The following is a 14,859-nucleotide window of genomic DNA, read 5'->3' as shown; positions in this document are numbered from 1 at the left end:
GCGCGGGTTTTGTTCCACAATCTTCCCACGCTGAGCGCAGCCAATCGGTAAGTTCGACAAAACTCTTATGTCAAGTGAAATGTCACCCACACGCACATCGCGTGTACCAGATTTCTTCCGTAACGACGTCACGCGCGCAACGATGTCTGACGTTTCGTCATATTCTTACGGCCATTGACGACCATTGACGACCATTGACGACTATTGACGATCATTGACGACTGCGTCAATGCCGAGAAAAACGTGTGACAGGTAGAGCGTAGCGCGGGGATGCGTGGTGCGTCTTTACCGCGGTGTTTTTGTGTTTTCTCGGACGTGTCCGTCGCGCCCCTTCTGTTCTCCTCCTCCTCCTCCCTCCTGCTCCTCCTGCGCTGTTGAGTTTTGGGGCTCCTCCCCGCCTCCGCAGTGCATTGCTCTTAGAATCAGTAGCAATAATTCGACGCCACGATCGAGGTAGATCGAGGACAGTGATGATGGACGAGGCGTAGATCCTGACTGCTGTGTATTTCATCGAATCCTGATAACGTCGAACCGTTTTGCAACGACGGCAACGCCACATATCGATCTCTGATCACGGGCGATGCATCCTCGCGTTGTTGATGAACCGTCGACCTCAGCACGTCGGTAGAGATCGGACACAAGAGAGATGGAGATCATCGGCGACTACGAGTACAATCCCAAGGACCTGATCGGCACCGGTGCCTTTGCCGTAGTCTTCAGGGGCAGACATCGCAAAGTGAGTATCCCCGAGTCTCGATTATCATTTTTAATAGCATGAATTAATAATGAATCAGAAATTGTTTTTATTTAATTGTTAGATATGAAATGTTTTTACAAAAGTTCTTTGTTTGAACATGACTTTGTAATTCTCCTCCTTTGTAAAACTTTGATCTTACCTTAGAATTTTATTGTTCAATAAATTTAAATGTTTCAGAGAGTAGTTTCGCTACTTCTGATAATCCTTTGCGAATGTTCATTGTCTTATTTCTTTATATGATTTAACAATATATATCAAATATAATTATAATTTGGAAATCTTTTTATATTTTGTGACATTATATTTAATCTAATTTATAATATTTAATATATGTTTGGGATACAATAATTGCATCTAATTGCTTGATATTTTGCAGAAACCAAACTTGGTGGTGGCTATCAAAAGCATCACAAAGAAAACTTTGGCTAAATCACAGGATTTATTGAAGAAGGAGATTAAAATATTAAAAGTATGTTCTTTATAAAGAATAAATTTTAAGAATTTTATAGAAACAAAAGAGAAATATTATTAGTAAACTTTCAAGTTATATTATTTGTTACAAATATCTTGTCATATTCTTTTATTCATTTTAAAAATAAAATTGTAAGATAAAAAATTTATATATATAAATAATGCTTTGTCTTACAGGCATTAACTAAACTACACCACGAAAATGTTGTTGCGTTGTACGATTGTAAGGTAAAGGTATCAAATTTATAGAAAAGTATTATTATTTGTGATCAAAATATTAAAATTAATCTTTTCAATGCAGGAGTCTAATCATAATGTCTTCCTGGTTATGGAATATTGTAATGGTGGAGATTTAGGAGATTACTTAAATGGTGAGTTTACTTAAATAGTTTAAAAAGATTGTAAGAAAAGAAAATATCTTTAAAAAAAACTGTGCATTTTCTTAATAATAAAATTAATCTTATTACCAATTTATCATGATATGAATTAGTTTTTCATATATATGCATATAAATAATTTGTATTTTCTTCTATAGCAAAAGGTACTCTCTCCGAGGACACCATTAGATTGTTTCTCAAGCAATTGGTTCGTGCAATGAAGGTGTTGCATGCCAAAGGAATAGTTCATAGAGATCTCAAACCACAAAATATTCTGTTAAATCATAATTGTGGTAAAGCTTGTCCACAACCACATGAAATAACGTTGAAGATAGGTAAGAACGTTTTTATTCTAAATTTTATCCTTAATTTTATCAAGTTTGAATTTATTTTGCCATTTATTTTATTCCTTTTCTTTATTAGAATTTATTTATTTTATAAATTATTGAGAAAATAAGGCTCTTTAATGTTTATAAACATTTTATTTTATTTCTTTTCTTTGTTTTTTTCTTTGCGAATTCTTTTAGAGTTAATACATCTTAATGTATGTCAATAATGTGTTTTTCCTTTCCAGCGGATTTTGGTTTCGCTAGGTTCTTACAAGAAGGTGTAATGGCTGCAACTCTATGTGGATCACCAATGTATATGGCGCCCGAAGTCATCATGTCCTTACAGTACGACGCTAAGGCGGATCTGTGGTCCATTGGAACTATCTTGTATCAATGTCTCACTGGAAAAGCACCACACCCTGCAAACAATCCTCATGCGCTCAAGTCAATCTATGAGAACACTGTTAATCTCGTTCCTAGGTATGGTGGATATATTTAATAAGAAAATAATTCTCATTTTTTCATATTGTTGTTAACTATATTTAATTTCTGTTTCCCAGAGATTAAAAAAGATTTTAATTATAGACTGAAATTTCTTTTCAAGCAACTTTTATATTTTCATAGGTTTTGTCATCTCATTATCATTCATACTTTGACTTTCTCTTTTTGTTTAATTTTTTATTAAAAATTTGAATAGATTTAAATGTATCTAGTCAAGCTTTTTTTATTAATAAGGAAAAAATTATAATATAGAAAGTATTATAAGAAGAATATATACCAAGTATTCTTTTTTTAGTATACCTCCTGGAACGTCGCCCGAGTTGACGAATCTCTTGATGGGCTTGTTGAGGCGTGAGGCGACCGATCGTATGGACTTCGATGTATTCTTCGGTCATGCGTTCCTAACGGGTACTCGAGACAGTCCTAGTCCAAGTCCGGTACCCACCGAACTGCCTGCGTCTCCGGGTACAATGGTGATTCCGATCGAGGAAGGAACGCCGATTGTCAATAAGTCAGAACCTGAGACGACAGAAACTCCATGTTCTAGTCCTGAGGACGATTTTGTTCTTGTACCGAGTGATATCAGCAGTGATACCGATAATAATCCACCAGTAAAGTAAGTTCAAATTAGATAATTGACTGAAAGAGATTGATACAAAGTTAAATTTCTATATATAGTAAGTTTTAATAATAATTAAAAGAAAAAGTTTTTTTTTGCATACATTTTGCATAAGTGACTTTCTAATATTTCTAAATATTTGCATATTTTAATATATTTTGTAATTTTTTTATTTATAAGACATTTTGTCAAAATGCCTATTATATTCTTATTATTATTTCTAGATATACCAGACAAGTGAGCAGGGAAGCCATCAGTCCACCCCGACCCTGCATATCAAAATTGGGCGAGTATGTGACATCATTTCATTATCCTTTCTTTGATATATCAATGTTTATATATGAATATATATAATTGCACTTATTACAAATTTGCAGGTGTATTATGCAAAAATTAATTTGATTCGTATTAAATTATATATTTCTTCATTTTGATTCAATAAGAAGACCCATGCTTATAGATATCAAATTAATAAACAATTCTTTCAATTCTGTCAATATTGCTATATTTTTATTTTTATATCTGTCAGATATGCTAGACAAACAAGCAGGGAAGCTATCAGCCCACCCCGGCCATGCTATCTGCCAATCTCTGAGCCGATTCCTGTTCCGTGTCAACGAAATACAACGGTTCAGCAGCCCCCGCAATCTCCCTCGACAAATGCCGCCCGTTCCGGTGGCAGCAGCGTCGTTCCTCGTTCTCAACCTATCAGTATGAAACGCAGTGTGGATTCTCACAGGAATCATCCACCAGACATTGGCTCCCTCAGTCCGCCTAGCGTGCAATTTGTCATCGGTACTCCACCCGGCAGAAGGTATAAACATTTTTTTTTTTAAACGAAATAATATAAATATGATGGAATTTCGAGTTATTGTATTTCACAAAAATATATTTGTCTTTTGAGTTGGGAACAAAGGAAAGAAAATAATTTTTATTTTTTTATAAATAAAATTATATTTTCTCAATCCCTTTTTAAATCAATGACACATTGCGTGTGCTCTTTGAATAAAGTTAATTCGAAATTTGTCAATTGTTAGATTAAGTGAGACTCCACCGCCGCCCAATACATGGCAAGTCAGCCCCGTAGCAAGGCACTCGCACACGCCGAGCGGGACCTCGCCGTTGCGGCGTTCCACAGGGAACAACAGCGCGTCTTCGCCGCTACTCACGGGTCCGTTGGCAGTGCTCGGTTCGCCGACCTCGCGAGCTTTTCAGGACAACAACAACACTCTCAGACACTCACCTGTTATACCTTTTGGTACCAGAGCTGTCACTCTTCCGGAGATATCCGGTAACATTCTTTGGATAAAATATTACGTTTGAATTGTTTTCACATCAACTGGAGCAAAATTTGTATCAAGAATTGTGGAATTTTATTGTCTTTCAATAATAGTTATCAAACGAATAATTTCAAAGTCACTTTGATTGACGTTTTATATTTCTTAATAGGTAGGATATCATACAAGCAAGAGAGTTAAAAAACAAGATAAAAAATTATCATTTGTTGCTAATAACTCGTATAAACTAAATAAACCAGGGTTGGGCATTTATCTGTAAACTATAATAGTCTGCTTCTATGCATAAACAATGTAAACTATGTATAACATGTCATCTATGTCAACAATAAGTAATTTATGCAATGTGCCACATGACTTATCAAAGACTTTCTTCATATTTTGTTTTTCATGTTGCTTTAAAGTAAACATAACTACACAATTTCTTCTTAAATTATAACTAAAGTCACATATACAGATACATTAACTATTTTATATTATAATCACTTTTTTGCATTCTGACATCTAATTTATAATAGCTTATATAGTTTACATTGTCATGAAGAAAGTTTATGTAAACATTATGTAGACAATATGTAAACAATTCATGTTGACATAATTTTCAAATCTACACACAACCCTGAAATAAACTAAACTCTAATCTGTTTTTGTATAAATTCCATTACTTATTTGTTCTTTTTCGTTTGTAGAAGCCGGTAGTTTCCAAAACCTCTTTCCGGATATACCACCTACGACGATCGATGATCGTCCGTTGACGTTCATCGCGCCAGAATTACCGGAAGAGACACTAATGGAACGCGAGCATAACGAAATCCTGGCAAAACTGAACTTCGTCGTCGCGTTGTGCGAATGTGTGTGCGAAGTCGCCCGATCCAGAGCCGGACCGCTTGGTAATATCGAGCAACCAACGCCGCTCAGTGGTATCGAGCAAATCGGTAACGCAGCTACCAGAAAACGCGCCGAGCAAGTCATTCTGCTGGTTCGGGCTCTTCAGTGGCTTAGTTCGGGCCTGAATCTGGCTACTCAAGAACTCAAAGCTGGAAGGCTACAACCGACGGCCACTGTGAAAGAAGGTGAATAGATTCTACAAATTTAGAATTTAAAAACAAAAGAATTCTGCACATTTTTAAAAATAATATTTTAAATTTTACTATATTTAATATTTCATATATAAAAAGATTTTTCTTTCTGTTTGTAAAAACTTTGAAATTTCATTTTAAAGTTTTTGTACAAAATTGAATATAAAATAAGACTTTGTTACATATTCTATATAACTTAATTCACAAAGTATATTCATGAGTATGTTTGCAATATACAAAGAAAAAATATGCGAATTAATATGTATATTTAAATTTAAATTAAATTTTATTTACACGTCCTCTCTATAATATTATAGTTGTCAGCACCATGAACGAGAAATTCAAGTCATGTTTGATGGAATGTAAGCAACTCAACAGTGCGGGGCTTCTTCGTCAAACAGGAGCCACAGCAGACAAGATATTGTACAATCATGCGATTCACATGGTACGAAAACTACTCCTTTTTAATTATATTTATCGCCACTTTCTCCTGATATTTCTTGTTTTCTCTCTTTACACAAAACCTGAACAAATATTTATATTACGTCTTTGACAGTTGAAAGATTATTAAAAAAATTTTGTATCTAGTGTTGTTATTTGATACAGAGTATTTGATGAAATTATTTTTTTTGCAGTGTCAATCGGCGGCATTGGACGAGTTATTCGGCAAAGGCGGTGAATGTTTCCAGCGCTATCATACGGCGCAGATATTATTGCACTCGTTGGCGCAGCATGTCACTCATAGTCAAGATCGAGCTCTGCTTATCAAATGTATGTATTACATGTAAATATATCTTTTTTTCCAATGAATATTAATATAAAAGCTCCTCTTTAGTTTTCACGATTTTGATTTCAACTTTAAATTTTATTCATATATGACTAATTTTTTTCTTTTGCATCAGTTTCCTATTTATTTATCAATATGTAAACATTAATATTTAATTAATTTTTATTTACATTATATCAGAAATAGTATTCTTGTGTTATTCTACATATTCTCATTTCTATTTTAAAAAAAGTAAAGATTTAAATTATAATTCGCGTCAATATATTTCTTCGAATTCATAATAGGCTATGATAGGTTTGATCACCGTTTACTGATAATTTTTCAGACAAGGAGGCCGTGGAGAAGCGGTTATATGTGCTACAACAGCAAGGATACATTTACGCGACTGAACTTACGTAGCGCTTGTGAAACATGACAGCTGAAAATGGCGGTAATAGCTGCCCGGAAGAAGTCCCACTTGTGCAACAACCGCCCGTACTATCGTACTCGATATCTCTCTTATGTAATATATTCTGCCCTATTCTGTATAAAAGATGAGATTGAAACCAAACTATAAAACTCTACAGCTCGAAATGAAGATGAGACTAAATTCTCGCGGCTGACTTTATTTTATCGAGATTAATTAATCCAAAAAAAAAGAAAATAAAAAAGTTCCACCTAATTCCATGTGCGGAATAGGGTAGACAATGAAGAAAATGAAAGTCTCCCAAGTCACCAGGTCCCTTATTCATTCACCCACTCCCGCCTCCTTAAAATTCTTTGTATGATTTATTAAAACTTAGTACAATTAAGGTATAATTGTACACTATATAATGTACGTACACGTCGATCGATTAACTAATCTTTATTTCGTATATCGATCAATAAACATGTGTATACTAACGGCGTTGTGCGTTCAATGCAAAGGCACGTCTCGTCGACGACTGCAGTGGTCAACAAACAATAATGATAATTGTACAAAAGTAGCGAATGATGGGCATACTCGATTATATCTTTTATTTTATCTTTCTTTTCTTTGAAGCTAGATCCAAGAAAGAACAAGTCGATAAATTAGGCTTTTTTAATCCTCAAATTATCGATGCAAGATTTTTTCTTTGATTTTAAATATCAATTTATCCACGTCATCCTTAAGTAATTTTATAAAAAGAGAAAAAATATTGATGCAAAGTATTTCATTTAATATAATAATATAATATGCAGAGATATTTTCCTTTTTGTTTTCTTAAAAGTTTCTTTTATTACATATATATATATATATATATATACGCAAATATTCGATATTTAATCATATACCTAGATTAATGATTCAAAATACATATTTGAGCCCATCAATAGCATCAATCTCGTGAGATATGTTTTTTTCAACATAATAAGCTAGCTTTTTCTAGGCAAAGATTTATAACTTTCTGTCTCTCCTATGTTAATGTCCTTAATTTTTCTTTTCCTCAGTCTTCTCGACAGCTGGGAGCTGTTTGTTATCCCGATAGATGACGTAGTTAAATACTGTGGCGAGAGAAGTCCATACAAAGTAGGGAATGATGAGATAGCCGGCGACAGGATTGACGTGATAGAATGCAATTCCAAGTGTCGCTGTGCTAGCCGACAACGCTACAATTTCATAGAGAGCCTGCGCACAAGTGTAAAACAATAGTTTTAACAGAGCTTTCGATCCCGAAGCGGTTTTATAGATCGTTCTGCGAGTGTTTATATCTCTCTAAAGTTCTATGCAAAAGTTGATTAAAATCTATGAATGCAAGATAGATCTTTTTTTTTTAGAATTTCAGCTTGAAAGTATTTTGGAACAGTTGTACTTGAAATTTATTGTTAAAACAAAAAAATCGATAAAATGAAGAAAAAGAGAAAAAGAAAACATAACTCTCTTCAGTCAAACATGAAATAATTGAGTTGGAAAAATCGCTCTCAAAACGATCCAAATCTGTTTCGGTTTTAAAATCGCTAAGAGATAGACAAGGTTTTGTTCGAGGTAAAAGACTATTCGAGCGGTTATTAGAGAGCTTATTTTTTTATACCGTTTTATCAAATCATTAATCATATCGTGATTATTAAAGAAATATGAATATCATATACATATATTATTAAATAATGGAAATTATATATTGCATAAAACTGTATATAATTTCCATTCTCCATTTCCACATGTCAAATATAAACTTAACTTTTAAAGAGATGATTTTTTTTTTATTACGGCAGAAAAATATAAATTTTTTGTAATTATATTGTCTAAACAAGTTTTTCTAGTTTCAATAACGTCGCGTTTATTCGTAAATAATTAAAATTATTCTCAAATGATGTGTTGCTCTCGAGAGATATTTAGCTGTAGCATTTTTTTTGAATAAAAATAATTATAAAAATACACTCGAACGGTCTCGTAAATTGTCAAATTTTTTAAATTAAATAAACGCGTATGTGTGCGTGCGTATCGAATAATACCCATTTAACGTTGTGAGTTCCGAAGAAGAGCGGCGACCACGACCAGTTGAGGACAAGATTAAGACCGTATACGCTGAGCGGTATAGCCGCCTCCTGCAGGCCACCCCCGTCCCGCCACACCAGGTACGACGAGTAGCCCATTGTACAGTAAAGAGTGGTCCATACAGGTGCGAACAGCCAGTTCGGCGGAATAATTTTCGATTTTTTCAATGTCTAAAGAACAGAGAGTGATAATGAATTATGAAAGCGCGACAGATGTCTAACTACGTATAACGCTATTATTATAAATTAGCGATAAAATGTGTAATTTATTGTAAACATTTTTTGCAGCATATTTTATGATTAACAGTAAATAGAAAGATTTTAGTTTGTGTTCTCATTTAAGTTTTATGCCTGTTTTGTTTAAGCAAAATAAGAGTAAATAATATCAGCTCTATTTACATTTTTTGTGATATAAATGTGTCCGAGAGAAATAACAAAAATGATATTCGCGAAAGAATCTACTAATTTTTATTATAAATAAGAAATTGTAATTATTCGTCATAATGATTGAATACAATTCTTAGATCGGTATATTTTGTTTCACGTGAAATTTATGTTTAGATATAGTCGTATTATAAACAATTGTAATTATAATTATAAATAACACGCAACTCTCTCAAAACTAATACAATCGCGATATACGGATGTAATACATAAGAACATCCGAAAAAATATATTTATAGATATATACAAAAAAATACACACATACGCGCGCGCGCGCACACACACACACACATAGCTATATGAACATATTTATAAATAATGCGAAATTATAATTATTATATATGATTATATATAATTATAAACAATTATAATTATATAAGTATCAGATTACAAATATAATTATAAATAATTATATAGACAATATTTTTATTGCAATAATAATTGTCGCTATGAAAATGTATATTTTATAGACAGACCTTCGTACATAGACATACTTACTAAAGCAAACTGGATCGCGAATCACTCGTGTATATATTGATTCGCAGTGACCTTCGTCTATAAACACTTCCGCGAATATAGAATTAAATCCGCAAAGAGCGCGTATCGATAATAATAATTTAATCGATCAATTAAAATTCTCTTTCATTACGTCGCAATGACGTAATCGCCAATATCCCCGGCGCCGATTTGGCGCCGCACCCGCACGACATATACTCGTCGCATGTGATCCTCACCTCGTACCAGCTCATATTCTGTTTAGTGATATATCCGCCGACCCAGCCGCCGACGTTAGGGCAGACTGTTGCCGTCAATAGAGGCCAATTGATCCGCACCGGCATCTCTTGGTTCTTGAGCTAGGATTAAATGGAATGTACAGAGTTCTAGCGATCGTACGTTTGCGAAGAACGTCGATAGACTGAATGTAAAGCTTACCTAGCGACGTAAATTGCGATGACTTGCCTTTCCATGGCAGTAACGTAACTATTGCCACGCACTAGTTGGTGCTAGCCAGCTCCTGTTCAAGTACTTTGTTTTCAACTTGTCACAATCCAGAAGATGATGTATTATTTATCAATGTTCTTTGATCAAGCATCTCTTTTTTTATCGTCTAATAGAAAAGAAAAAACTGCATGAAATATCTTTGAAATCTTTTTTCAAATAAAATCAGGATTACATACACTATTTGAAAAAGGGAAGTATAAAAGTATAAATATGTGTAGTGTTTCGTTTAGCTCATTGATGTATAGGAGTTCCTACGTCTCTATGAATTCGTCGTAAAATATATATCAAAATCAATGATAAATTATTAACTTACTATTATGTTTTTTACAATTAAATTAAAAAAAGGGCGATACAAACAAATTACAGTCCTTGCGCGAGACTATTCGAATGGTGATTAAATAGTATATATAAAAGAGAAAAATAGAGAAAGAATTGTGTGTGTGTGTGTGTGTGTGTGTGTGCGCGTGTGCGTGGTGTGTGTGTGTGTGTGTATATTAAAGTTTTGTTTTATCATTGTGTTACAAATTACACATATATTAATTATATACATTCGCAAAGTTCAACGGGGTACGTTTTCACGCTTACATGCGATGCAGATGGAAGTGAGAAACAGAAAATAAATGCTTCAAAGAAAAGAAGAATTAGCGATTCGGTGCTTAACAACTGACACTTCTTGTTTGTAGGATTAAGCGGTTCGATGCGCTTTTTATTTACACATGAATAAATACATTTCAATAAATATACACATGTCGGAACAAAAAGTAATAATTATATGATATATATCCGATGCATTCTTTACACTATTTATATATTTGTAAGAAATAAAAACGCGATGTCGAATATATATATATATATATGTGCCTGTATAATAGCACAACTGCATAATTTACATGTGCGCGTACATAGGTATATAATTTCTTTCATAAAATATAGATGAGAGAAATTCAAAAAAGTATTATATATATATATATATATATATTTATGAATAATACTAAAGTTGGATCTCTCTCTTTCTCTACGCACACACATCCACACACATATACACACACACACGCGCGCCCACACACACACACACACACACACACAGTATTATATATATATATATGTGTGTATATATATGTATGTATGAATTGTGTATGTGCATATATACATGCATATAGATGTATATAGATTTTTTGGTGTCTTATCGACATGCTTTATGCCACGTTCGCAATCGAACTACGATATCAAATGGATGTTATCAATTATCGGTCAATAATAAATGCGTGTATTCGGTATATTCAAGCGAGAATCGTATGCAAAGTATTTTGGAATAAGCGAGTCAAATTATAATATTTCAGTCTGAAGTCAATTTCTCTCTGACAAATTCTCTCTATTGAAATGTCAAATGATTTTTAAATAATTAATTCAAATAAAGCAGTTTTTCTTAGTAAGAAAAAGGTTAAAAAAGAAATGTAAAGCTACATTTATATATATTTCATTTAAAACAGGTTTTAATAAGTTTCTTTATTCTAGACAGATTTACAGAAATTTCGAAAAATAGCGTTAGAGATAATCATCTCGTGCAACAATTTTTTTCGTAGCAAAAAATAGATTCGATTGCCGAGAAATTGAAGTTTGTTATCGAAATTAGACCATTTTATATACTACGGTGTTTAACTGAAGAATACAAAGAACATTCACGAAAATACTCCACAATGAATTTTATTCAAAGTCAATAAAAAAGTACACGGGGTCGCGATCCTACCATTTGCAGTCAGTTATATGTGTATGTGTAATTATAATTTACCTTTATATGACGCAACAAGCAAAGTACTGTTCATTACGTTTTAATGCCAGCACCAACACCACTTTATAAAGTAAACTTTTGTCCCTGCTAGTCCTAATTTTTCTTGATTCACGTTATTCAGGTTGAGTTTGCCAGTTAGAAATGCTCAAATTCTTCTTCTCACTCACTCTTTTCGCTTTTGTTGTCCTTATTGTGTACAGTTCTTTCCTTCCTGCGATCAGACTTGGACGCGAACAGATGGTCTTTGACGCGTTCTTTGACGAGTTTCTGCGGAATCACCATGATGGTAGTAGTGGTATTGCCTAGGAATAGTACAAGGAACATGGCACTGAGTACTGATACATGCCACGTCGCCTCTAGATGATATGCCAATTTGTATAACGTGTACGCATTATAAAGTTGAAACAGGTAACCGACGAAGAGAAATGGCAGCAGAAAGGAAAGACCACGCCACATCCACGAATGAAATCCTTCGATAGTAATGTCCATATTGTCTCTTTCGCCCAGTGCTTTCAAACGATACAAAACGCCACGTTGGTATCGAAATTGCAAGTACTGAACGACACCTAAAAAAATGATATTATGTTATTAAATGGAAATTTAATTGTTATAAGCAGTTGAACAATTATCTTGCTAAAAGTTGTACAACACTTACTAATATATACATTGAACCACATGAATTGGCTACGAAATATATACCACGGTCCTGTGTTTGGCCAAACTAGTAGAACAGCAGATACAACAGTTGAAAGGAAATGATGAAATCTCCACCATCCTTTAATTTTCGATCCATTCACTTTGAGTATACTTTCTCTTATTGTCAAGGTGCAATAGTACCAAACGAGAAGAAACATAAAACTAAGTTCTAAGGTCCTAAAACATGATAAAACTTATAAATAAGAAGAGTATTATATAAGAATAAATTTTTTATATATAAAAATAAAGCTTTATATATATATATATATATATATATATATATATATATATTTGTATATTTTTTTCTAGATAAAAATAATGCAATATTGATCAATGTATATATAATAGGTAGTATTTCATACATACCTTACATTAGTAAATAGATTTATTACAGATAGTACAAATCCAATTACTGACAGAACTAATTTAAATTTTTCATATTCATCTTTGTACTTGAATCTGGAAGTAAACAAGTGTTATGAAATTACTATGAATGCATATCAGGTTCAATTCTTAATAGCATGACATACTTGTCACTTTTATTTAATATGGAGACGTTAACACTGCCTAAAATAATTTGAAGATATGTGCCATTTGACTTAGGTAATGTTTGTTCTATCTCGTGTAGCTGCTGTTCTCTCCTTGTCATAGATTTTTGTAATTCCTCTCTTGTTTTCAATCTGAAAATAGGTTAAAAAAAAAAATTACAAAGATTATCACATGCATTTCATTAATTGCAACAGTTTTATCAACATCAGATTCCAAGTATTTTCATGAATACCTTTCAAGTATATAATTGAAATTAATAAAAATATTAGTTTCTTATATTTAAAATGTTTTTAAAATTTATCAATTCTTCTATAAACCCTATATTGTATAAACTTACTGTTTTAACATCTTGGATATTATGCTCATTCGGTATTTTTGGTGTGAGATACCTTTGACACATTTTGCTTGCAGCTCACCAATCTCGTCTAATTTCGCAAGATATTCCCTATTTAGTGCCTGTCAACAGATATAAGTCTTTTAAAATACAATAATCAAACTTCTATTTGATTACTCTTGATTACCATAAATGATAATTACCGATTTGTGATTGCTATCAAACAATCGTTTGCTTATTCTTTTATCATTATATATTTTTTCATACAATCATTATTCACACTTTATATTATTTCTTTATTATCTAATTATACTAAAATAATTGGAAAAAAAATCGATTGCTGTCAGAATAATCTTCATATAATGCAGTCTTTATTAAAATTTTATAACGTTATTATTATTAATCGAAATAGTAATTCGAGAAAATAATCCAGGTAATGTCAAGAAAAAAAAAAAAAGAAAAAAATATGCCAAAACGCGTAAACGATCAACGACGATTTATCAATCGTCCAAGATCATGCGAATGTCACGCTGAAATCTCTGGATCTTTCCCTGCCGGCCAAGTCAGCATCTGCGCGAGACGCAACATAACCTTAAGCCAAATCCGGAATGAATCCCTCACCTCGAGTTCTTTGTAATCTTGTGCCAGGTCGTTCCATTCCTTGGTCAGTCCTTCGGAAGTTTCGGCGTCCAGGTCCATTGCGTTGAAGAAAGTTCGAAGATGACGTAGGTCAGGCACGTCACGTCAGGTCAGGTCAGGTTAATCAGGCGATCGTTTGATTTCTCTCGTCTATGCTTTCTCGCACTTTCTGTTGCTTCCTGCACTCGTGGACACGCGGCCGAGAAAGACGAAAAGAAAATGAAAGAGAATTAGTCAAGAAATTGAAAGGATGTAGGAAGGACGGCTAAAGTATAGCGGTTCCAGGCGCGTACGTCATCCTCGTCCACCTTCGAACGGCGGAATGTCGAGACCGGAAGCGAAGGAGAGAAGGAGCGACCGAAGGGCAACAGCCGGTACGCCGGTGGAATTAATGAGTGTTATCGCTGATAACGCTGATAACGACGCGGTCAAAGATCAATTAAGGTATTCGGTAAATGAACGCGCCAAAATTATCTAGATTATTAAACTTTAACCGTCAAGCACTAGTTGATACTCCAGAGTATCGATATTTTATGCTGGTATCCAGTGAAGAAGAGAATGACTGATAGAGGGGGAAAGAGAGAGAGCGAGAGTGAGAAAGAGAGAGAGAGATACTTCGCGGCTTTGTGCGCATAAGACTGTCTGTTAAAAAACCTCATAAATATAACTAATAAGGACGAATAATATTAGAATTAATT

At 33.4% G+C, this 14,859-nt stretch overlaps 3 protein-coding genes across 4 annotated transcripts; 1 reads left to right on the top strand and 2 right to left on the bottom strand.

The window, feature by feature from the left end:
• Positions 1–95: 95 nt before the first annotated feature.
• On the top strand, positions 96–6,916 carry Atg1 (serine/threonine-protein kinase unc-51-like protein Atg1). 2 transcript variants are annotated; one of them, XM_072891537.1, is made up of 14 exons: positions 96–736; positions 1,134–1,226; positions 1,406–1,456; positions 1,530–1,599; positions 1,764–1,940; positions 2,180–2,414; positions 2,731–3,051; positions 3,279–3,344; positions 3,584–3,868; positions 4,092–4,345; positions 5,039–5,422; positions 5,746–5,873; positions 6,064–6,199; positions 6,541–6,916. In XM_072891537.1, the coding sequence occupies exons 1-14, from the start codon at positions 647–649 to the stop codon at positions 6,612–6,614; spliced, it is 2,364 nt and encodes a 787-aa protein (XP_072747638.1). In that variant the 5' UTR covers positions 96–646; the 3' UTR covers positions 6,615–6,916. The 2 variants fall into 2 exon arrangements, with proteins under 2 accessions (XP_072747638.1, XP_072747639.1); XM_072891538.1 differs by lacking the exon at positions 1,134–1,226.
• Positions 6,917–7,043: 127 nt separating this feature from the next.
• Positions 7,044–10,000, bottom strand: Tspo (Translocator protein). Its single transcript, XM_072891559.1, has 3 exons — positions 9,887–10,000; positions 8,667–8,879; positions 7,044–7,842 (listed from the first exon to the last, which is right to left on the bottom strand). Exons 1-3 carry the CDS (start codon positions 9,989–9,991, stop codon positions 7,645–7,647), a joined length of 516 nt encoding a protein of 171 aa, XP_072747660.1. The 5' UTR covers positions 9,992–10,000; the 3' UTR covers positions 7,044–7,644.
• Positions 10,001–10,787: 787 nt separating this feature from the next.
• LOC140665425 (transmembrane protein 120 homolog) lies at positions 10,788–14,727 on the bottom strand. Its single transcript, XM_072891552.1, has 6 exons — positions 14,144–14,727; positions 13,526–13,644; positions 13,170–13,319; positions 13,006–13,098; positions 12,599–12,816; positions 10,788–12,509 (listed from the first exon to the last, which is right to left on the bottom strand). The coding sequence occupies exons 1-6, from the start codon at positions 14,219–14,221 to the stop codon at positions 12,103–12,105; spliced, it is 1,065 nt and encodes a 354-aa protein (XP_072747653.1). The 5' UTR covers positions 14,222–14,727; the 3' UTR covers positions 10,788–12,102.
• Positions 14,728–14,859: the final 132 nt, after the last annotated feature.

Source organism: Anoplolepis gracilipes, chromosome 4, assembly GCF_047496725.1.
Source record: "Anoplolepis gracilipes chromosome 4, ASM4749672v1, whole genome shotgun sequence".
Taxonomy (NCBI): domain Eukaryota; kingdom Metazoa; phylum Arthropoda; class Insecta; order Hymenoptera; family Formicidae; genus Anoplolepis; species Anoplolepis gracilipes.
Note: the sequence above shows the minus strand (reverse complement) of the source record. Positions and strands in the feature narration are given on the sequence as shown.

Excerpts from the sequence above, each read along its gene's own strand:
- Atg1 (XM_072891537.1), top strand. The coding sequence starts at position 647 with ATGGAGATCATCGGCGACTACGAGTACAATCCCAAGGACCTGATCGGC. Across the intron at positions 3,345-3,583 it reads TGCATATCAAAATTGGGCGA|ATATGCTAGACAAACAAGCA; the intron begins GTATGTGACATC and ends TATATCTGTCAG. Across the intron at positions 3,869-4,091 it reads GGTACTCCACCCGGCAGAAG|ATTAAGTGAGACTCCACCGC; the intron begins GTATAAACATTT and ends GTCAATTGTTAG.
- LOC140665425 (XM_072891552.1), bottom strand. The coding sequence starts at position 14,221 with ATGGACCTGGACGCCGAAACTTCCGAAGGACTGACCAAGGAATGGAAC. Across the intron at positions 13,645-14,143 it reads AAGATTACAAAGAACTCGAG|GCACTAAATAGGGAATATCT; the intron begins GTGAGGGATTCA and ends ATCTGTTGACAG. Across the intron at positions 13,099-13,169 it reads ATATTAAATAAAAGTGACAA|ATTCAAGTACAAAGATGAAT; the intron begins GTATGTCATGCT and ends GTTTACTTCCAG.
- Tspo (XM_072891559.1), bottom strand. The coding sequence starts at position 9,991 with ATGCCGGTGCGGATCAATTGGCCTCTATTGACGGCAACAGTCTGCCCT. Across the intron at positions 8,880-9,886 it reads AGAATATGAGCTGGTACGAG|ACATTGAAAAAATCGAAAAT; the intron begins GTGAGGATCACA and ends TCTGTTCTTTAG. Across the intron at positions 7,843-8,666 it reads GAACTCACAACGTTAAATGG|GCTCTCTATGAAATTGTAGC; the intron begins GTATTATTCGAT and ends ACTTGTGCGCAG.